This window comes from Bubalus kerabau, chromosome 8, assembly GCF_029407905.1.
Source record: "Bubalus kerabau isolate K-KA32 ecotype Philippines breed swamp buffalo chromosome 8, PCC_UOA_SB_1v2, whole genome shotgun sequence".
In the NCBI taxonomy this organism is placed as follows: domain Eukaryota; kingdom Metazoa; phylum Chordata; class Mammalia; order Artiodactyla; family Bovidae; genus Bubalus; species Bubalus kerabau.
Genome location: NC_073631.1, coordinates 55676866 through 55702336, shown reverse-complemented (window position 1 = coordinate 55702336; position 25471 = coordinate 55676866). Strand labels below are relative to the sequence as shown.

Sequence of the window (25471 nt, the reverse complement as noted above, 5' to 3'; positions counted from 1 at the left end):
TGTAAGTTATATTAACTTGTTGCTTGGTTGTTATAAAGGAAAAAAAGGTGGATTTACTCTTGAAATGTTTCCCATTTTAACTACAGTAAGTCTCCTACCTATGAATGAGTTCCTTTCCAAGTAAAAGTCCAATTTGTTTTTTTAGCCTAGGTACCCAACTAACACAATCAGCCCATAGAGTACTGTACTGTAATAGTTTAATAGTACTTTTCACACAAATAATACACACAAAAAAAACACAAAAATAAAGAAAACATTTTTAATCTTATAGTACAGCACCTTGGAAAATACAGTAGTACAGTACAATAACTGGCAATTCTTAGCAGTACCAGCTGAATCACATTGCTTCTACACTTGCTTTCAGACATCCTGGACTTGAAATAAAGATACTGTACTACTGTCCTCTATACAGCACTGTACAGTAAAGTACACAAGCACGGCCACTTGAAGAGGATGCACGCTTGTGACAATGTATGCCAGACAAGTTAACTAACTTACATGACTGAACATGCAAACACAAGTTCACATCTTTGATAGTTTGCAATTTGAAGGTTCATATGTAGAAGACTTACTATAACTATTTTGATAATATTTCAAAAATTGTCTTTAGATTGGAATTATATGTCACTCATGTCTTACAAAGATTTTTTTTTAAAAAAAGAAAACTATAAAAGCAACATTACCTGTAATTTCTCTTTTCATTGGTAGACTACTTGGACAAGAAGCACTTGTAAGGCCCATATTAACTGGCGAAATTTCTTGCTCACCACTATACACATCCAAAATACTTCCAGATACCTTTAAAGGAAAAAATGTAGAAAAGAGCAATCAAATCTTTGGTGAATATTGATATATTTAGTTGTATTATCTTAAATTGACCAATTGTTAATAGAAACTTGCAATATATAGCATTTTTAATTTTAAACAAAAATGAATATGCATTAACTTTGTAAAATCTTTGGGGAATGCTTGTGGATAAGATATGTTGAAAAAAGCTATTTGTACTTAAGAAAAAGGAAAAATTAGTTCACTCATGAAGAAAAATTTTTATTAATATTTACAAAATTATGGGCGTTTGATCCAGCACAGTACCTGGTTATAAATGAATAAGATTAAAAATATCACTTTAGACAAAAATCAATATACATATTAGTAAAGCTTGAAAATTCATTACATATCATGAATTAGGCATAATAGTTGAATATTTTGGAAACCTTAATACTATCAGTGCTACCAGCAATTCACAGTCAAGAGGTGTTTTATACTGTTAATTAAGTGAGAAACTTTCCTTCCCTGGAAGGCAGACTTTTTCTCATTGTACACTTAATGTTCTAGATTATTATAAATATCCAGCTGGTAACCAAAAGTAGTCTAAAACTGCTTTGCCTCAAGTGGATATAGGGTATATCTAATTATAGCAACACTGCAGTTCTTAAAGTGCTCCTTGGGAGCAATTTTTCAGAAAGCTAAGATGCTTTATACACAATTAAAAATTGTTATTGAAAATGTGCTTATTGATTGATCTCCTAAGAAAATTAAATTTAAATAATATTCATAACTCAAGTTAATATTTATTATTCCAGAACAACCTATATTTAAAACACAAGATTTGAACATTTAAAATATTTCCATTCTAGTTATCTTTATTTCATTTCTGGGAAGTCAATCAAGAGCCGAATAAGCAGTACCTGTTTTCTTTCCTTTAAGAAATTATCAAACAAAGCTATATTCAGATTATTATGGAGACTTTAACTCTTTATTCCCATTTTTTGTAGAACTCCAAGCCGAAGGAAATTTTTTTAATTCTTATAAAATCAGACTGAAAATAATCGAAGAAAGGACACATGAAGACAAAAATTAGTTTCTGAAATAATAATCTATTAAATTATATGATTAATATTGTATATTTCTGAGGGAAAAATACTTGGAAAATACAGTGGAAATCAGGCTAATACACAAGTGTATATGCATATCAACAAGAACATTATGAATTGTATATGGTATTATGATGCATGCTTTCATATATTGGTTCTCTTCATTATTTACTCTGTGAGGACTCCTCATCTTTATTTTATATAAATTCATTGATTATATAACAATGAAGGACAGGGAAGTCTGGCATGCTGCATTCCATAGAGTCGCAAACAGTTGGATATGACTGAGCGACTGAACAACAACAACATCATTTTAAAATGTGTTTTTGCATCTTGGATATTAGAAGTGAGCTACTGAGATATTTATTCCCCTTCAATTTCCTTATCTGAAAAGTAGGGACAAGAAAACCTATCAAATTGGATAAATGATGAGTGTAAGTATCAGAATAATACAATTAGAAAGAAATTCTAAAAGCACACATGTCCCTAACATGTGAGTCATTTAGCTATATATGTAGAATTTTAAAACTTCCAGGTCTTTTTGGAAAGCCCTGTTGGTTATAAGTGGAGGCATCACCAACCTGAATTGTACATCTGCACTGTGCCTTTGAGAAACATAATGACATGCTGAACAAAAAGACAGGGAGTGAGGGAGAAGAAGGGGGAAAGACCTAGGAAAAGGGCATTTTTCTCTAAAGAGCTTGAAATCAGATACATTCAATGCAGCAGTAGCAAACAGTAGAAATGTTTAAGAGGAGCCATATTACATTTGTACTGCAACAATAAAGTGATAGGTTCCTAGCTAAAACATTGCACTGGGTTATTATTACTTGGTCAGACCATTCCCAATGTGTTTTTCTGTAGAAATGGGGCTGGAGTTCTGATAATGAATTCAATCCTGCTTAACTGTGGGTCTATTACATCTTCTCCTGATCTTCGGTTGTTCTTCAGTTGCTCCAGTAGTGTCTGACTCTGCAACCCTGTAGACTGCAGCATGTCAGGCTTCTCTGCCCTTCACCATGTCTCGAGGTTGAGCAGACTCATGTCCATTGAGTCGGTGATGCCATCCAAACATCTCATCCTCCGTCATCCCCTTCTCCTCATGCCTTCTATCTTTCCCAGCATCAGGATATTTTTCAGTGAGTCACCTCTTCGAATCAGGTGACCAAAGCATTGGAGCTTCAGGTTCACCATCAGTACTTCTGACAAACATTCAGGATTGATTCCCTTTAGGATTGACTGGTTTAGTTTCTTGCAGTCCAAGGAACTCTCAAGAGTCTTCTCCAACACCACAGTTCAAAAGCATAATTCTTTGGTGCTCAGCCTTCTTCATGGTCCGACTGTCACATCAACACACGACTACTGGAAAAACCATAGCTTTGACTAGATGGACCTTAGTCAGCAAAGTAATGTCTCTGCTTTTTAATACGCTATCCAGGTTGGTCATAACTTTCCTTCCAAGAAGCAAGTGTCTTCTAATTTCATGGCTTCAGTCACCATCTGCAGTGATTTTACAACCCAAGAAAATAGTCTCTCACTGTTTCCATTTATTCTCCATATGCCATGAAAAGATGAGACTGGATGCCATGATCTTAGTTTTTTGAATGTTGAGTTTTAAGCCAACTTTTTCATTCTCCTCTTTCATTTTCATCAAGAGGCACTTAGTTCCTCTTCACTTCTTGCCATAAAGGTGGTGTCATCTGCATATATGAGGTTATTGATATTTCTCCCTGCAATCTTGATTCCAGCTTGTGTTTCATCCAGCCTGGCATTTTGCATGATGTATTCTGCATATAAGTTCAATAAGCCAAGTGACAATATATAGCCTTGATGTATTCCTTTCCCAATTTTGAGCCAGTCGATTGCTCCATGTCCAGTTCTAACTGCTACTTCTTAACCTGCATACAGGTTTCTCAGGGGGCGGATAAGGTGGTCTGGTATTCCCATCTCCTTAATTTTCCACAATTTGTTGTGATCCACACAGTCAAAGGCTTTAGCATAGTCAATGAAGCAGAAGTAGATGCTTTCTGGAATTCTCTTGCTTTTTCTATGATCCAATGGATGTTGGCAATTTGATCTCTGGTTCCTCTGCCTTTTTGAAATTCAGCTTGAACATCTGTAAGTTCTCAGTTCACTTAGTGTTGAAAGGCTAGCTTGGAGAAGTTTGAGCATTACTTTGCTAGTGTGTGAAATAAGTACAATTGTGCAGTAGTTTGAGCATTCTTTGACATTGTCCTTCTTTGGGATTGAAATGAAAACTAACCTTTTCCAGTCCTATGGCCACTGCTGAGTTTTCCCAATTTTTTGGCATATTGAGTGCAGCACTTTCATAGCATCATCTTTCAGGATTTGAAATAGCTCAGCTGGAATTCCATCACCTCACTAGCTTTGTTCATAGTGATGCTTCCTAAGGCCCCCTTGACTTCCCACTCCAGGATGTCTGGCTCTAGGTGAGTGATCACACCATCGTGGTTATCTAGATCATTAATATCTCTTTTGTATAGTTCTGTGTATTCTTGCTACCTCTTCTTAATATCTTCTGCTTCTGTTAGGTCCATATCATTTCTTTATTCTTTATTTTTTTATTACCATATCTTTATTATACCTTTATTGTGCCCATCTTGGCATGAAATATTCCCTTGATATCTCTCATTTTCTTGAAGAGATCTCTAGTCTTTCCCATTCTATTGTTTTCCTCTATTTCTTTCATTGATCACTGAGGAAGGCTTTCTTGTCTCTCCTTGCTATTCTTTGAAACTCTGCATTCAGGTGGGTATATCTTTCTTTTTCTCCCTTGCCTTTCACTTGTCTTCTTTTCCCAGCTATTTGTAAGGCCTTGTCAGACAACCATTTTGCCATTTTGCATTTCTTTATCTTGAGGATGGTTCTGATCACTGTCTCTTATACAATGTTACAAACCTCTGTCCATAGTCCTTCAGGCACTCTGTTCTATCAGATGTAATCCCTTGAAATTATTGGTCACTTCCGCTGTATAATTGTAAGGGATTTGATTTAGGTCATACCTGAATGGCTTAGTGGTTTTCCCTACTTTCTTCAATTTCAGGCTGAATTTTGCAATAAGGAGTTCATGATTTGAGCCACAGTCAGCTCCCAGTTTGTTTTTACTGACTGTATAGAGCTTCTCTATCTTCCACTGCAAAGAATATAATCAATCTAATTTCAGTACTGACCATCTGGTGATGTCCACGTTAGAGTCATCTCATGTGTTGTTGAAAAAGGGTGTTTGCTATGACCTTGGTTATTGTCTAATTTATGCCCTGAAGCATAATGATTTATATCCTATTTAATTTTATGTTGTAGGTACAACTCTATTTCATGTGAATGGCTAATTACTTTTTAAATATCATTAGACAATTGGTTTCAATTTCAAAATATGTAATATATTTCACATAATCTAAAGAGCCTTTTCTCCATTTAAAGATATGAGTAAAATGTTAGTGAAAATTTAAAGATTACATACATATCAGAAAAGGCTTACAAACCAAAATTATAATCTACTTAGGTATTAAAGTCTAAGTCTTGGCTTTATCTTACAGACTAGTAGGCAACCGGATAGATATTTTATAAAGAAATATTTTTTATTCTGGTTAAAAATTATTACTTTTTTCAGTAAAACAAAATCACTGACATAGCAATAGGGAAATACGAGTATTAGATACAAACTCACAAATTTTAAAAACACCTAGTAAATAATTTATTATAAAATATTTTCAGCAAGGTAGAACATATCTTGTCTTTTCTTAAGACAATTCTTTCTTGTAGAAAAAAGTGAATGCTTGATCTAAGAAATTGTTTTGAAATGAGAAGTGACCAAAAGTGATTTCTGGTGTCGAAAATTTTCTACCCTAGATTTTTCACATCTCCCTACTAAGTTCATAGAGACTTAAATGGACTGAGAACTGGTCTTTCTATACAAACACTACCTTTCACAGTAGCCAAAATTCCCTAAAGAAAATGAGCTTACAGGTCAAAATATCAAAGCATTCAAGAAAAATGATTATTTTAAAAGTTAAGCAACATGTAATGTTAGAAATAACATCAAAAGCAAAAATTTTAGAAATAAAAAAAGATTACATGAAACCAAGTTTTAAAAATTGATCTAATACATACTTTAAAGAAATAAAGGATGATGTTTGGAATAATTTATAATCTAAAAGGGAGCTTCCCTGTGGCTTTGTGGTAAAGCATCTGCCTCCTAATTCAAGAGATGTGGGTTTGATCCCCGAATTGGGAAGATTCCCTGGAGAAGGAAATGGCAACCCACTCCAGTACTCTTGCCTAGGAAATCCCATGGACAGATAAACCTGGTGGGCCACAGTCCATGGGGTCACAAAAGTGTCAAACACTGCTGAATGACTAAACAACAACAATAGTAATCGAAAATAAGAAAAAGTAAATGTAAAAATGGCCAAAGTGATCATGAAGAAATAGGAGACATGAAAATATAATACCTGAAAAAAGAAGAAAACCATAAAATGGAAAAATAGCATAATACATAAGCTGAGAAAGAAATAAAGGAATTAGTAAATTATAAAAACCAAATTAATCTCTCAGAAGGATGAAGGACCAAGAAACCAAACATATAAAATAAAATCTAATTAGTATGAAGGACAGAATTATTAGAACTAAAATATAGATAGGTATTAAGAGAGTCAGGGGGAAAAAAAATAAAAATTGGAAGGAAGAAAATACTTTAAGAAAGAATAGATATGCATTCCAGAATTAACACTAAGTCAAAGATGAAATTATTGTCTTTAATCTCATCTTATTTTGTTGTTTCATTTTGACTTAAAAATCAAAGGGCCTATAGAATATCAAAGAAGAAAAACCTACATCCTGTAGGTTTAAACTTAGGAATGTACAATGACAAAGAGAAAATGTAGGAGCATAATAGTAAGAAGAGATTATGTTCAAAGGAATAAGAATCTTATTAACATAAACATTTTAAATAGCAAAACGAATGAAAAAAGAAAGTGAATGAAAGGATCTTAAAACACAGTTTTATATCCAGCCCAATATCATCTACATGTGAGGTCATGATAAAAAATATGCTGAGAAATATAAAATGCTTAAGAATACTTACCCACAAACACTGAAGACAGTTTGGGATGAAGTAAATATGATATAAATAAATAAAACATGTTATAAATAGAATATTAAACATCTTGGTAAAGTGGCTGCAGTCTAAAAGAAAATAGGAGAATCAAGATAATAAAATAAACTATATAACCACCTGAACTGCCTCTTGAGAAATCTATATGTAGGTCAGGAAGCAATAGTTAGAACTGGACATGGAACAACAGATGGGTTCCAAATAGGGAAAGGAGTACGTCAAGGCTGTATATTGTCACCCTGCTTATTTAACTTATATGCAGAGTACATCATTAGAAATGCTGGGCTAGATGAAGCACAAGCTGGAATCAAGATTGCCGGGAGACATATCAAAAACCTCAGATATGCAGCTGACACCACCCTTATAGCAGAAAGTAAAGAAGAACTAAAGAGCTTCTTGATGAAAGTGAAAGAGGAGAATAAAAAAGTTGGCTTAAAGCTCAACATTCAGAAAAGTAAGATTGTGGCATCTGGTCCCATCACTTCATGGCAAATAGATGGGGAAACAATGGAAAAAGTGACAGACGTTACTTTTGGGGGCTCCAAAATCACTGCAGATGGTGACTGCAGCCATCAAATTAAAAGACCTTTGCTCCTTGGAAGAAAAGTTAGGACCAATCTAGACAGCATATTAAAAAGCAGAGACATTACCAACAAAGGTCCATCTAGTCAAAGCTATGGTTTTTCCAGTAGTTATGTATGGATGTGAAAGTTGGACTATAAAGAGAGCTGAGCGCCAAAGAATTGATGCTTTTGAACTATGTTGTTGTAGAACTCTTTTTTTTTATATTAGCAAAAAAGCTATGTTTTTATAATACAAATTACATAAAGGTGGACATAATTATAAGTGATCCTCAACCAGAACATGAATATATGAAAATTTTTAGATGCATCAAGAGAACATCCATCTCCAGAGACTATACCCCAACCCAGCCTTGGTCAGGAAAAGGGGACTCTACAGGCCTAGTCTCACCATCCCCATCAAATATAGGTAGAGGATGCCACATTCACCACTTCTGAAGTTCCATCAGGCTGTGCCCTGCCCTCCACTGCAGTCCTATCCAGTGAAACCGCAGACACTGGGCAAGGCAGCAGTACATCAGTGTTAATCAGGAGGGGAAGAGGGTGCAACCTCACTTCTAGTATTTCACATTTGGAAGAGTGCCTTGGCAGTGAGGAGCAGCCCAAGGCCCTTCCCAGGAAAGAAGCAGACACAGGGGCCAGGACTCAGGCTCCATTTTGACCCAACGTTTATTGTCCTTTTACAATATGTCATTTTTGGTTTAGAAACTGCTTGTGATTAGTTTTCCAACATTAACTCAAAAGCATGTAAAATAAAAATCAACCTACTCTCTATATAAACACACAGCAACTGTAGCCCTTCACCCTCCTGCCCAGGTTGGGTAGGGGAAAGGGAGGGCTTGGGCAGCATTGAGTGAAGTGCAGATGCTTTGCTGTGGGGACTGGTGATAATGCCTTTGTTCACACCCACAGAGAACTCTTGAGAGTTCCTTGGACTGAAAGGAGATCCAACCAGTCCATCCTAAAGGAAATCGGTCCTGAATATTCATTGGAAGGACTGACGCTGAAGCTGAAACTCCAATACTTTGGCCACCTGATGCAAAGAACTGACTCATTAGAAAAGACCCTGATGCTGGGAAAGATTGAAGGCAGGAGGAGAAGGGGATGATAGAGAACGAGATGGTTGGATGGCATCACGGACTCAATGGACATGAGTTTGAGTAAACTCAGGGATCTGGTGATGGACAATGAGGCCTGGCGTGCTGCAGTCCATGATGTTGCAAAGAGTCAGACACGACTGAGCGCCTGAACTGAACTGATATAACCATATAACTCCATATTAAATCTGGATAGTATCAGTATGATAGGGTTGGAGTAGTAAGGAAGTGAATGAATGTAAAAGTGGTAAAAAGGAAAAAAGTACTAAAAAATTATTAAAATATGTGACACACATAATAAAAAAATGAGAAATACAGGTTAAAAATATCAATAGTGATAATAAATGTAAATAGATCAAATTCCTCAGCTAAAAGTTTGATAGTTCAGTTAAAAAGATAGTTTTTAGATCTATGTAGCTTACAAGAGACACAGCTGCATTACAAAAGGACACACAAGATTGAAATTTAAAACATGGGAAAATATATGCCCAGCAAATTATAAACATAGGAAGCTGATGCAGCTATATTAATATCAGAAAAAATAGACTAAAATTAGAAAAATTATTAGGGCTAGAGATAGTCACTCTAAAAACAAAGAATTCAATTCTCCAAAAAGGCACAGCAATTATAAGCAGATGTGTACCTAATAAAATAGAGAAGACTGTAAAATTTTCAGGAAACATACCATCTGCATTTTGTACAAATATTTCCAGACAGTAGAGACAATAGGGAAACATAGAATTGGAAGCAAATATGAAGCAGAATGTTTAAACTACAAGGAGAAATGAATGAAGCTATCAAGGTAGTGAGAGATTTCAAGACATTTCTTCCTATTTTTGAAAGGTCAAGTAGACAAAAATAATCAGTAATGTTCTAGTTTTGAACAATAAAAGTGAAATCTTGTCCTAGTAGACATGTATATAGTTCTGTATCTAAAAATATTTGGCAAAACTAATACAATTATGTAAAGTTTAAAAAATAAAATTAAATTAAAAAAAATGACATACAGAAAAAAAAATAAAATAAAATAAAAATTACAGAAAACACAATATTTTCCAAGTACACACAGAACATATATAAATATTGATCACCAAAAACATCACCAAAAACAAAAAAATGAAAAACTTCAAAAATTTCATTGAGTCCTTGATTACCTAAATATTTAGAAAAATTTTAATGATTCAAGAGTAAAGACAAAATCACACTGGAATTCAAAAATAAATGAAAGATACAGAAGACACATGTAAGGAAACTTTTGGAATTTGGCAAACTAATATTTTGAAGGAAATTTATACCCTTAAATATGAGGAAAAAATAGATAAAATTTTGATATTTGATAGACTGAGTGTATTTCTCAAGAAGTCAGAAAAATCACCAAAAAAACCCAAAGCATGTAAAACAGATAGTAATATAAGATCATAAATCAGTGAAAAACAAAACAATGCAAAAGACAAAATTTTGTTTTGTTTTTTCAGTTAGCAAACTTGACAGGCCTCTTGTAAGACTAAAGGAATAAAGACTAAACAAATGATATTTTAAATCAAAGAGGGATATAACCATAGTACAACTTAGATTTATGTTTTTTCCCTAAGGATCAGGAACAAACAAGACCAGGATACCTGCTTTCACCACTTCTTTTTAACACAGTATTGGAAGTCCTAGCCACAACAATTAGTCAAGGAAAAGAAAGTCATCCAAACTGAAAAGGTATAAGTAAAAATATCTTTGTTCACAGATGACATGATCTTACATTTAGAAAATCATGAGATTCATACATACACATACACACACAACAGTGTGAAAGCTAATCCATGAATTCAGCAAAGTGGCAGAATAAAAAATCAACATGCAAAAATATGTTGCATCTTTATACACTAACAATGAACAATCTGGAAAGGATATTAAGAAATCAATTTCATGTACATAACATCAAAAAGAATAAAATACTTGGGAATAAATTTAACCAAGGAGGAAAAGACTTAGATACCAAAAACTAAAAAATGCATTGCTTAAAGAAATTAAAGAAGACATAAATAAATGAAAAGATATCTCATGTTTTTTGATGAGAAGACTTAGTATCAGTAAGAGGGCAGTACTATCCAGAGCAATACACAAATGCCTCCAATCCATATTAAAATCCTAACAGTGGTTTTTGCAAAAATGTATAAACCCACACTAAAATTCATATGAAGTCTCATGGGACCCTGAATAGTAAAAATTACCTTGAAAAGAACTAAGTTGGAGGGCTTAAATTTCCATATTTCAAAACAAAATGTTTGTTTATTACAAACAAAATGTATTTGTATTATTAAACAAAATGTTTTTTATAACAAAATGTTTATTTATAACAAAATGTTTATTACAAACATTTTGTTATAAACAAAATGTTTATTACAAAACAATAGTAATCAAAAGAGTGTGGCACTGACATAAAGACAGACATGTAGAGACTGGGATAGAGAGTCCATAAATTATTACTCAAATATATAGTCAAATGATTTTTGGTAAGGGTACCAAGGCTATTCAATAGGGAAAGGACAAATTCTTCAACAAATAATCTTGAAAAAACTAGAGAGCCATATGCAGAAGGAAGTTGGACTCTTAGACCATAAACAAAATTTACTCAAAATGGATCAACAACTTTATATGAGTTAAGGGTATAACTTTCCTAGAAGAAAAGATAAGGGAAAATCTTCATAAAAAATTTGGTTTGGTGATGATTTTATAGGTATAATATCAAAATCACAGGCAACAACAACAACCAAAACAGATAAACTGGATTTCATAAAATTTAAAACTTTTGTACATTAAAGGACACTATCAAGTCAAATTTATACAGATAGAAAGGAGAATAAAGGCTATTCAAGTCTGGAGATAAGGAAAATAGGGAGCTATTATTTAATTGGTGACATTTTTTAATGTTTTCTGTTTGGAAGAATGAAAAATCTCTGTGAGTGTATAGTGATAATGCTTGCACAATATTGTGAATCTATGTTATGCCACTGAATTGTACACTTTAAAATGTTTAGGATGGCAAATTTTATGTTGAACATATTTTACCATAATAAAAAAGAAAAGAGAGATTACCTACAATAATTTTCTAATAACTGAATGCTTAGGTGAAATACATAAATTTCTAGAAAAACATTATTTAGTAGAACTGACTACAAATAATTAATAGCTTGAATAGTCTTATGATTACTGAAGAAATAAAAATACTTTAAACATATTACACAAGAAAATATCTGGATTAGACAGTTTTATGGGCAAGACTGTCACATTTTCAGGAAACATGCCATCTCAATTTTGTACAAACATTTCCAGACAATAGAGACAAGACAGAATATGTTCCAATTCATTGAGACTGAAACCATATGAAAACATTATAAGAAAAAATATTACAGACCCATTTTATTCATGACTATGAATCTTAAGCAAAATATTATTATGTATTTAAATTCAAGAGAATATAAACAAGGTAACTTGCCATAATCAAATTGGGTTTCCCATAAATATATTTTATGACGTTAAGAAAGAAAAAGAAACCATATGATCATCTCAATAGATTTAAAAAACTATCTGATAAAATTTAACCCCATTTATTAAAAAATATTAGTTTGTGAGAAGGCAACAACCTTCAATAATAGAAAAATATTTCTTTGCCTGTTTAAAATCAGTACTTCCCTATGAGAATTAATTGTTCATATATCCATTTACTCTCATCAGGCCAAATACAATAAAGGACATCATAAATGATCTGACCTAAATTCCACATATGTTTTTTTCTGTTTGGCTTCTTCCCGCTCCATATATTAGATCCAAACTATTACCCGGTTATGATATTTTTTCTTTTTTTTAAATTTTGTTTTATTTAACTTTACAATATTGTATTGGTTTTGCCATATATCAAAATGAATCTGCCACAGGTATACATGTGTTCCCCATCCTGAACCCTTCTCCCTCCTCCATCCCCATGCCATCCCTCTGGGTCGTCCCAGTGCACCAGCCCCAAGCATCCAGTATCATGCATCGAACCTGGACTGGTGACTCATTTCATATATGATATTATACATATTTCAATGCTATTCTCCCAAATCATTCCACCCTCTCCCTCTCCCACAGAGCCCAAAAGACTGTTCTATACATCAGTGTCTCTTTTGCTGTCTCGTATACAGGGTTATTGTTACCATCTTTCTAAATTCCATATATATGCGTTAGTATACTGTATTGGTGTTTTTCTTTCTGGCTTACTTCACTCTGTATAATAGGCTCCAGTTTCATCCACCTCATTAGAACTGATTCCAATGTATTCTTTTTAATGGCTGAGTAGTACTCCATTGTGTATATGTACCACAGCTTTCTTATCCATTCATCTGCTGATGGACATCTAGGTTGCTTCCATGTCCTGGCTATTATAAACAGTGCTGCGATGAACATTGGGGTACACATGTCTCTTTCAATTCTGGTTTCCTCAGTGTGTATGCCCAGCAGTGGGATTGCTGGATCATAAGGCAGTTCTATTTCCAGATTTTTAAGGAATCTCCACACTGTTCTCCATAGTGGCTGTACTAGTTTGCATTCCCACCAACAGTGTAAGAGGTTCCCTTTTCTCCACATCCTCTCCAGCATTTATTGCTTGTAGACTTTTGGATCGCAGCCATTCTGACTGGTGTGAAATGGTACCTCATAGTGGTTTTGATTTGCATTTCTCTGATAATGAGTGATGTTGAGCATCTTTTCATGTGTTTGTTAGCCATCTGTATGTCTTCTTTGGAGAAATGTCTATTTAGTTCTTTGAGATCACAACAGACAACACAGAAATAACAAAGGATCATAAGAGACTACTATCAGCAATTATATGCCAATAAAATGGACAACGTGGAAGAAATGCACAAATTCTTAGAAAAGTACAACTTTCCAAAACTCGACCAGGAAGAAATAGAAAATTTTAACAGACCCATCACAAGCACGGAAATTGAAACTGTAATCAGAAATCTTCCAGCAAACAAAAGCCCAGGTCCAGACGGCTTCACAGCTGAATTCTATCAAAAATTTAGAGAAGAGCTAACACCTATCCTACTCAAACTCTTCCAGAAAACAGCAGAGGAAGGTAAACTTCCAAACTCATTCTATGAGGCCACCATCACCCTAATACCAAAACCTGACAAAGATCCCACAAAAAAAGAAAACTACAGGCCAATATCACTGATGAACATAGATGCAAAAATCCTTAACAAAATTCTAGCAATCAGAATCCAACAACACATTAAAAAGATCATACACCATGACCAAGTGGGCTTTATCCCAGGGATGCAAGGATTCTTCAATATCCGCAAATCAATCAATGTAATACACCACATTAACAAATTGAAAAATAAAAACCACATGGTTATCTCAATAGATGCAAAGAAAGCCTCTGACAAAATTCAACATCCATTTATGATAAAAACTCTCCAGAAAGCAGGAATAGAAGGAACATACCTCAACATAATAAAAGCTATGTATGACAAACCCACAGCAAACATTATCCTCCATGGTGAAAAATTGAAAGCGTTTCCTCTAAAGTCAGGAACAAGACAAGGGTGCCCACTTTCACCATTACTATTCAACATAGTTTTGGAAGTTTTGGCCACAGTGATCAGAGCAGAAAAAGAAATAAAAGGAATCCAAATTGGAAAAGAAGAAGTAAAACTCTCACTGTTTGCAGATGACATGATCCTCTACATAGAAAACCCTAAAGACTCCACCAGAAAATTACTAGAACTAATCAATGACTATAGTAAAGTTGCAGGATATAAAATCAACACCCAGAAATCCCTTGCATTCCTATACACTAATAATGAGAAAATAGAAAGAGAAATTAAGGAAACAATTCCATTCACCATTGCAACGAAAAGAATAAAATACTTAGGAATATATCTACCTAAAGAAACTAAAGACCTATATATAGAAAACTATAAAACACTGGTGAAAGAAATCAAAGAGGACACTAATAGATGGAGAAATATACCATGTTCATGGATTGGAAGAATCAATATAGTGAAAATGAGTATACTACCCAAAGCAATTTATAGATTCAATGCAATCCCTATCAAGCTACCAATGGTATTCTTCACAGAGCCAGAACAAATAATTTCACAATTTGTATGGAAATACAAAAAACCTCGAATAGCCAAAGCAATCTTGAGAAAGAAGAATGGAACTGGAGGAATCAACCTGCCTGACTTCAGGCTCTACTACAAAGCCACAGTCATCAAGACAGTATGGTACTGGCACAAAGACAGAAATATAGATCAATGGAACAAAATAGAAAGCCCAGAGATAAATCCATGCACGTATGGACACCTTATCTTTGACAAAGGAGGCAAGAATATACAATGGATTAAAGACAATCTCTTTAACAAGTGGTGCTGGGAAAACTGGTCAACCACTTGTAAAAGAATGAAACTAGAGCACTTTCTGACACCATACACAAAAATAAACTCAAAATGGATTAAAGATCTCAACGTAAGACCAGAAACTATAAAACTCCTAGAGGAGAACATAGGCAAAACACTCTCTGACATACATCACAGCGGGATCCTCTATGACCCACCTCCCAGAATATTGGAAATAAAAGCAAAAATAAACAAATGGGACCTAATTAAACTTAAAAGCTTCTGGACAACAAGGAAACTACAAGCAAGGTGAAAAGACAGCCTTCAGAATGGGAGAAAATAATAGCAAATGAAGCAACAGACAAACAACTAATCTCAAATATATACGAGCAACTCCTACAGCTCAATTCCAGAAAACTAAATGACCCAATCAAAAAATGGGCCAAAGAACTAAATATTTTTTTCTTTTAAGTTATTTTCTTCATTGTTGTTCAGTCACTAAGTTGTGTCTGACTCTTTGCGACCTCATGGACTGCAGCACACCAGGCTTCTCTGTCCTACACTAACTCCTGAAAAGTGAAAGTGAAAGTCGCTCAGTTGTGTCCCAGTCTGCAACCCCATGGACTACAGTCCATGGAATTCTCCAGGCCAGAATACTGGAGTGGGTAGCCTTTCCCTTCTCCAAGGGATCTTCCCAATCCAGGGATCAAACCCAGGTCTCCTACATTGCAGGTGGATTCTTTACCAGATGAGCCACAAGGGAAGCCCAAGAACACTGGAGTGGGTAGCTCCCTTCTTCTGTGGCTCTTCCTGACCCAGGAATTGAACCGGGGTCTCCTGCATTCTAGGCAGATTCTTTACCAACCAAGCTATGAGAGACACTAACTCCTGGAGTTTGCTCAAATTTATTGAGTGGGTGATGCTACCTAATCATCTCATCCTCTGCCACCCCCTGCTCCTTTTGCCTTCAATCTTTCCCATCATCAGGGTCTTTTCCAATGAGTTGGCTCTTCACATCAGGCGGTCAGAGTATTGGAGATTCAGCATCAGTCCTTCCAATGAATATTCAAAGTTGATTTTCTTTAGTACTGACTGATTAAATCATTGGTCAGTTTAAATTTTCTTCCATACTCTCACATCTTAAGATCCTCAAGGCCTTCAGCCTAAATTATGTCCTTCCTTTCAGCATCCCTCCATTCCTCTCAATTAGTTCCCAAATGCTCCTCTCACACAAACATGTTTTGAAATACAACTTTCTTCTGATCTCTCCTAGCTCAAAAACATGAAATCTAAGTCTTTCCCCTCATATAGCTCATATATTAAGCTCAAACGTTCATGTCTAGTTTTCAAAAGCTTCATTCAATGGTCCCACATTATCTAGTCAATATTATTTACTGCTACTAACAAGTTCTGAAAGATTTCTCATCACCACATACAAATATGTAGACTATGTCCAAAAATAGATTTTCCACTCCAGTGGGAGGGAGGAAGAAATAGGATAGAATGTTGTCAAATGGAACCTATGAATCCACATATGAAGAATTTTTTAAACATAATAAAATACAAGCATTATCATAACATATATATGCAAAGTCATAGACAGTTGAGTTTTTATTATATGCCCGATATTCAGCTAAGCATGTCTCATAGTAATAACAAATAGCAGAATTTCAAGTAATCTTTATAACAACTTTATGAGTGAAGTTTCATAGTTCCCATGTTAAATATAAATAATTAAAAGTCTGAAAAAATAAGTAATTATCTCAAGATCATACAGTTGTAATTAATAGAAGACTTAGGGTTAAAATTTAGGTCTAACACAGAGGCTAGATTCTTTACTACCTATCTGATTGTGGAAGGGACCCTGCCTTAACATTTTTAATTGTAAAAAGTATTTTGAAAACTCAAAATGTTGGACGCCATTGGAGAATATTTATCTCAGTTTTATTCTTTGCCACTGCTATTTTCTGCACCTCAAATGTCCTCATACCTTCTTTCAATATCAAAATACAATCTACAGGCTCAAACTTAAGATTCAAACCATCTCCAACACTATCCCTAATGGCATCCTGGTTTAATATTTTTCTTCACCAAAACACTATAGTACTGGAAAACTTGACCACAAATTTAATAATTTAATTTGTTTTTATTGTTTCACCCCTCTTCATTTATAATCACTCAGCAAGGGAGAGGGTACCATAGTATACACTCATCATGTTTCTGAAAATTGATTATCTAAAACCAATAATTTTCTGGAGATATATACGTGCTCATTTGTATGTGTATAGATACATATATATACACACATATACAATATGCATATATATTATATATGTGTGTATGCATGTTGTGTGTATGATGTATCTGTCTCCCAGATAATCTCATTATAAATACGGAAAAAGAAATAAAATCATCTATATACTTACATATTATATTTCCAGATAATTTTTCAGAATAAATACAAAAAGAAAAAAACTTATAAACCCATTCATAGATGTGCATATGTGATATCTATATTTCTATATCTATACCAGATATTTAGTGGGAGTCTCGTGGGAAAATGAGGGGAAATTTTAAGTTGTTTGGATTCCCTATTTTGCTTTTCTCTGAAGACATTTATTGTGAATGCAAAATGGCAAAACTGAACATTAAACTATTCGATAGAATAACTGTAGGCATAGAAAGAAGATAAACTTCAGGAATAAAGAGTGAGCACTGTAGGACCGCATATATCACACAATGTAAGCACACACAAAAACTGGCACTTAAAAGATTATTTTATTTCCTTTTGTGTGTTTATTCATTTAAACAGGGTAAACTAGATTTTTCCAGTTTTAGGACACTCACAATTGATCTTTCTCTGACTTTATTTTCTTTGTTGAAGCAGGGCTATGAGGTTTGAATGATAAACATTGAAAAGAGAAGTCCCACTGAGTTATTATTTTTTTGTTCTATTATAAGTGAATAAAAATAATCTGTTGGGCGGGAGTGGGAGATTCCTGTCCTTGACCAGCTGGCTCAAAACACAAATAGAAAAGATAAAATACAAAACAGAGAATGGTAACATAGAAACTGCTTTTGCATCATATATTTCTTATTATAGGAAATCTATTTTTTATATATATACATAATCTACTTAGTACTAAATTAATGAGAACAGTAATGTAACGTAAACACTACAACAAATAATTAATGGAACCCTCACTTTTTGAAAACAAGTTCAAATAAAAGAGCATTTTAAACAATTTTTAACTAGACTACAAAAATATTTTTACTATAGCCAGAGCATTAAAAAACTATCTTGTAGGAAAACAAGCTTGTCAATACAGCAGATTATAAATTACACTTTCAAAGCTCAACTTCTACATACCTTATTTTATTGACTATTAGTTTATAAACTTTAAATTCAGTATTTAAGGTGGTTTCATCTCCAAACATTGAAAGAATTCCAAAATGCACTTGCTCACCAGTTTTAACTTTGAAGTGTCTATAACCTTCACAATAGCAATGTTTTTCTCTTTCTCCTTCATCATTTTCTTTTCCTTACACTTGCAAACAATAACTGGGAGAGCTGTGCAGAAACTTCTAAGGTGAACTTTGGCTCTTCCTTGGACTTTAAGTCTAATCTGGTCTAGATTGTGATTGACAAAAGCTTGCTTGCTGGTGTTACGCAGTCCTTTCAAGTTCCAACCAAGTGCAGGGGGTTGTTAATATTTACTCAATCTCTGTCTCTGAAATAGTCTTGAACTATAATAGTTTACTGAGCTTTCCAAGTGCCACCAGCATTTACAAAGCTATGATTGAAAAATACCCATCTATGATAAAATAAATAAGTTACTATGCACAGCCATCTTTGAAAGGAAGAGGTGAAATGAAGACCAAAGGGTAGAAGTTATAGAGAGACAGGTTTAAACTCAGAAGCTAACAAGTCGTTGGCTGGAATGTGGCAGAGGGTCAGACCAGGCTAAGGTCCCTTCAGATCCTAAGATTTTTACAGTTCTATGAAATGACTTTCTTCTGAAGCTGCTAGTGCCGCAGAGTGGGTAAGATTGTTGCATCTGGTATCATATAGGATTGGATTCAAACCCCTACCCTGACATTCACTAACTGTATGAGCTTGAGTGAGTTACTGAACTTCTCTAAGCCTCTTTTCTTATTTGTAAAATGCTAATAGGTAATAGTTTCTATCTCACATGTTTGTTGTAGTAATTAAATTTTCATGAGAAGTGTTTTACACAATTCTTGTCCCACAGCAAGTACCCAAGGCATAGTAGCTATCATTACTACTGTTATCCTTATTGCTGCTTATGGCCATTTAAAAAATTTCTAAATGGTAATGCATAATGGAAACAACTTTTAAAAATATTATGTGTGAATTTTAAAATATTTATTTCATGTGTATTTGCTGAGCACCTATCATTTGTTAGGCATTGTACTGGGTGCTGCGAATAAACTAATGAACAGGTCACTCTCTCAGCTTTAGGGACACAGCAATGAATAAGGCAGACAAAATCACCAACTTCAAGGACTTCACGTTCTAGTGGTGGGAATACACCAAATGGGTAAATAATATAATAAACCAAATAATTTTTGCAACTCTAATCCTAACCATCAGAGGGAATTAAATAAGATACTGATGTAGGATGTGTGGGATGGGGTCTTTCTGCTAGGGTTATTGCGGAAGGCCTCTCTGACAAGTTGATATTGACTAAAGATCTGAAGCATAAAAAGACAGTCATGCAAAGATCTGGGACAAAACCATTCCAAGCCTAAAAAAGGAAGTTCAGTAGTCTTAAAATGATAACATGCATGTCACATTCAGTGAGCAGGAAGAAGGCTATCAAGACCAGAGCCTAAAGTTAAAGGGAAGTGCTGACTATGAAGTGTCTTGGTTATACTCTGAGGATTTCAGGAAGTTAGCAGAATGTTAGGCAAGGAGAAACAGGATCTGATTTTTGCTGTGTGAAGATCATTCTGGCTGCTGTGTGATCCACAGCTGTACAGGGGACAGAAGTAGCAGAGAAATTAGGTTGGAAGTCAGTTTCTGACATTCAAGTAAGAGACAATGATGGCCTGGAAAAGGGTTTCAGTAGAGCAGCTGCTAAGTTGTGAGATTCAGGAAATCTTGGATCCTGATCAGAACAGCATGCGGATAAATGTGGGGATGTGGGAGTAAGAGAATGAAGAAGAATGACTTTTTTTGAGGGAGGGTAGTTCTAGATAGGTAGGGAGGGGAACAAAAACTTCTTTTCAGTAATATTAAGTCTGAGATCTCTGTTGGAAAAACAAAAGATGTTAGGGTAGTAGTAAGACATGTGAATCTAGCATTAGGGGAGAGAGCTAGGCCATAGAAATGTTGAGATTACTGATGGAACATACAGGTACATGAGAAAAGAAAATTAAATTCTGAGCCTAAGAGCACTTTAGCATCTAGAAGTCTATTAGAAGAGAAAGAACCAGCAAGGTGGATGAAAAGGCAAAAAATACGGTGCCACAGAATCCCAGTTAATACTTCAAGAAGGAGAGAGTGGTCAACCATGGCAAAGGCCACAAAGAAATCAAGTTTGGTGAGGATGGAGAATTTACTATTGGCTTCAGTATTGGTTGGTTTTAAGAGCTCTTTTGGAATTATAAGGGAGATAGCTGTACTGGACAGTAGAGAAGGGGAGGTGAGGAAATGGAATCAGGGTGAAAATGGAAGCAGAGACATTTGGGAGGGAGGTAGCAGAGTTATGAAATGGTATGGTAGCCAGAGAGGAACTGTATTCAAAGGCAATCCTTTGATTTGGTTTATTTTTGAGGAATCTTAATAAAGGCAAGTGTAATGCTGATATTTGTAATCCAATACATCATAATAGACTAATGATATAGGAGGAGCTGCTATTTAAAGAGGGAAGTATTTGCGAAGGTTAGAATTAGTGGGATCTTAGGACACAAGTAGTTGGACTAGTTTTAGGTTATGAGCTGGGCCAATTCGATTCAAATAGAAGTGATGGCGGAGAAAATCAAAACAGATACTGGTGGTTTTGTAGAATTTGTGATACAAAGCTAACAAGTAAGTCCTAATCTGATTGCATATATTTTCTCTCTGAAATATGTTGTGATAGAGAAATCAGCTAGAACATGGAGAATGGTGGAGATTTGAGAAGAGAAAGTAGATTAATGTTGTCTCATTTAATGAGAATTTTAACCAAGGAATAGCTGTAGTATTGTCTGGTAGTAGTGAAAGCCCCTATGAAATTTTGGTGATGTATTGCAGGTGAGTACTATGAGCAATGTAGTGAAATTTTATCCATTCAGCTGCTCAGGTAAAGATGTGGAATAAGATGAAAAATAAGTTTAGTCAGGGTTGGGCTTTTGTCAGGAAAAGAAAATGAAGAAAAATGGGGATATGTTAAAAGTGTTTGCAAAAGAAATGGTTATAGTGCTTAACCAAGAATAGGTTAAGGAAGAAATTTTCAAAATGTCATGAGTGGTAAATAATAGCTATTGAAAAGAGTGATAGAGTCAATTAACTTGGAGTCTCCACAAGCTTGAGCAATTGTTGAAGTAAGAAATTAGACTAGGTGCATTGAAAAAAAAAAAGGGAACATAATGGTCAAAAAATATGAAAGAAAAATGCTATAGAATAGAAAAATACATAATGAGATCTGGGATATCATCATGTGAAGGATGGCTGGATAGTGAGGAGAGAAATACCATTGACCCCAAGAAGACTGAGAACCAGAGGTTTGGTGTTGATGAAAGCACAGCTGATTTGTCTGAATGTTTCTTGCACTTTGGGTCTTTTCAGTCCAATTTACACAATTGTTGTAGTAAGAACTAATTGGCAAGTAGCTAGATCTCTTGTTTAAATAGAAATTAAGAGGTAACTTCTCCTTAACTATTCTGAGTCTAGTCACTAATCGCACACTATTCATTTCTGTGTCAGAAATACTTGCACTAAGTTGAACTATGAAAACCCTGAACTATTCCATTCAATCTGGGGAAATCTGAAGGACCACCACAAGTGGTCCAAGCTACCCCAGAGCAGCTTCCAAGCTTTCCACCAACAGAAATTAGAATATGAGTTAACTCATGGTAACTCATTTTAGTTAATCTTACTCTATGCAGTGGTCCTGGGATAAATCTTGGCTAAGTGACACTCAAGATTTTCTGTTTAAGTCACAGAAAAGAACTCCAAAGTGACTAATAGCACAGTCAATAGAGTGCCCAGTTGTTGTTTAGTCACTAAGACTAAACCACGGGGTTTCGAGACCCCGTGGACTGCAGCCCACCAGGTTCCTCTGTCCTTGGAATTTCTCATGCAAGAATACTGGAGGGAGTTGCCATTTCCTTCTCTAGGGCATCTGACTGATCCAGGGATTGAACCCCAGTCTCCAGCCTTGCGAGCGGATTCTTTACCATCTGAGCTACCAGGGAATCCTTGATTGCCCCTTGGACTTTGCAGTCTCTATGACAACTAGAGATTATATGTAAAATAATTGGCAATGTGCCTGTGGTATAGTAGGTGAGACATTAAGAATAATTATTTAACAATAATAATTATTATTATTTAATTATGGTAACAATTCCTATACTCCTAGTTTTCAGTATTAATCTTGATAATTTATTTTGGCTGCTGCTGCTACTGCTAAGTCACTCTAGGGTGGGCCCAAGACCCAGAAAAATTGTCTGAGAGATAGAAAAGTGACAAAAATTGCTCCAAAAAGAATTATCTCAGAGATTTAACTAGAACTAAAGAAAAAAGGAGCTCTCCTCTTAAGTTTTTAAGTCTGACTGAATGTATCTATCAGTGTACATTTGGTTATGACAATCATAAAATCCTGATACAATTAGCTTACAAAATAAAGGAAAAAATTTTTACATGATGTGTGCAATCATAGGTAAAGAATTCTCCAGGGGCATATAAGCAGTATTTATTTGCATTCCTCTTGGATTTTCCTCTCTGTACCTTTTGTTTTTCCTCAGTTTATTTATCTTCTGGGCAATCAAATGACCACATAAGTCGCACTGTCTTACAACATCCTAGAGAGACAAAACCTTCTCTTTGGTGGGTCTCCTTTAAAGACTGAGTAAATTCCTAGAAGACTCCAGTAACCTGCTAAACCTCCAGAACTGCAACACAAGCTCATTCTTAAAACAATCTCTGGCTAAGGAAACGGGGCCACCAGGGTTGGCTTAAATTAATCAGAAACTTCCTTTTCCTTGTCGAAGAGTGGATGTCTAAAAAAAACAGCTGGGTTAGCAAGGACAAACTGTGTGGATGGCTGGGAATAAGCTGTGAGACTGTCTGTTCAATAGCTGAGAATAAAGCCAGCAGAGAACAAAGGCAAACTTATGGAGGGATGTTCACATGCAATATTACTTAGGAATTTATGGATGAGATGAGCCAACAAATTCCTTTCATACTTACACCCCATATAAGCCAGGTTCTATTATCTAAAACCAAAAGTTCACTGGCTAAAATGCTTACTCAAAGCATTCCTCTGAATCTAACAGGTCTTTATTTTTACCCACATGAACTTTAAAATCCTTCAGAATTTCCTATCTCTGTTCTACCAGCTATTCTTATACATTCTCTTTTTTCTCACTTCTTGCTTTTTCTTATGCTGTCCTCTTTTCTTGCTACTTTGCTGCCTTCATGTCTACCTCCTAAAATCTTAACTTGCCTTCATAACTGTATTTCAAATGTCATCTTTTCCTAAAGTATTTCAGAAATGGCTCAATTTAGCAAGGTTTCTGCTTTACTCAAACTCCAGGGAGACTCTCTGGCTAGCATTAAATATACATATATGTGTGTGTGTGTGTGTGTGTGTGTGTGTGTGTGTGTGTATCAACTAAGATTTAATATAAAAACAGTATTGGCAATAAATATTTTTAATTATTCTCATAACACAGAAGAAAGTAAAGAAAAGTTAAGTGACTTATACAATATCTAGATGACAACTTGGGTTAATATTGAGATCCATATCCTTTCCCTCACTGTCTCTCGGATTTGCCTCACCTCACTGACTCCCCATCACGTGGTCTCTTAAATAGTGTCTCACTCAACTTTTAGTTCCCTATAGCACGTGTATGATGCTTTGCATACAACAAATATCGAATAATTTTTTGGTTAATTGAACTGCTTGGTTTTATATCTTGTTTCTTGATTTATCAATAATTGTTGGTTGGCCAACAGAAGATACTTCTTTATATGAATACACATGGGCCAGTAGTGTATACCTTTTTAGAAGTACATTCTGTACGCTGTGCTGTGCTGTGCTAAGTCACCTCAGTCATGTCCAACTCTTTGCAACCTTATGGACTGTAGCCCACCAGGCTCCTTCTGCCCATGGAATTCTCCAGGCCAGAGTACTGGAGTGGGTTGTTGTGCTCTCCCCCAGGGGGTCTTTCCAACCCAGGGATCAAACACGTGTCTCCTGAATTAGTAGGTGGATTCTTTACCACTATGCCACCTGGGAAACCCACATTCTGTTTACAAAAAACAAATTCCCAATCATCACTGTCACCAGTTTGCACTGAATAAGCAATCTATGCAACCACTACAAAACAAGTAAGCTAATTTGATAAAGAGAATGTTTCAGCATACAATTTCAATGAAATAAGTACCACATACAAGGGAGAGAAGATTGAAAGAAATTAGTATCATTTCCTCAAACCCAGAAGTTGAATAATGATTAAGAAAATAGTAACCTTATGCTGTGGGATTAGATGGAGAAAATTAGTGTAAATAACATATTTATGTAGAGAATTAGTCAAATTTGTTGTAAATATACTTCTTGAAATCTGAAAACAGACGAGGTAAAAAGAATTGTCACATCATTCAAACAACAAACAAAAAACTCACAAAAAAATAAACTTTCAATTAAAAAGCTAGATTTTTAACCTCATTTGATCTTTGTCTGATAATACTGGTGTTAGTGACTCGTTATAAAGTGGAAGTCCTTTGTACCAGAGAAAAGGAGGAAAGATATAATTCTCCTTTTTTGTAGTCTATTTGGGAATTAATAAATAGAAAAGGGATGCTTTCTCCAAACTTTTCTTAAAGTTTTAGGTTTAAAATGTCCATTATTAATATTAACACAACTCAGCCCACTGATTTACTGATGAACAGTATCTACACTACACAATACAGTCAGAATTCACTTTCTTTAGATGAAATGTTTAAAGTAACAAATCAAAATCTTTCATAATTTTTCTCATTTTCTAAAAGCTCTAAAACCATAAACGAACCAACAGCAACCCCTTCAAAATGTGTAGAAAGAGCTTGTACACCCTTTACAGATTCTAGAGATTAATAAATGAACAATGAGAAGGTAACAGCAATCAAAGAGATATTATCTTATCTCTTCCCTGCTTATTATTCCAGGAATTTGTGATTTCAACACAGAAGTCTGTCTAA

At 34.8% G+C, this 25471-nt stretch overlaps 1 protein-coding gene across 1 annotated transcript in view; it reads right to left on the bottom strand.

The window, feature by feature from the left end:
• The window catches only part of TFEC (transcription factor EC), a 94957-nt gene that overhangs the window by 18399 nt on the left and 51087 nt on the right, over positions 1 to 25471 (bottom strand). Inside the window, exon 3 of the mRNA XM_055589470.1 lies at positions 684 to 798. Within this exon, the coding sequence (XP_055445445.1) occupies positions 684 to 798 (115 nt within the window). The remainder of the gene's footprint in view (positions 1 to 683; positions 799 to 25471) is intronic.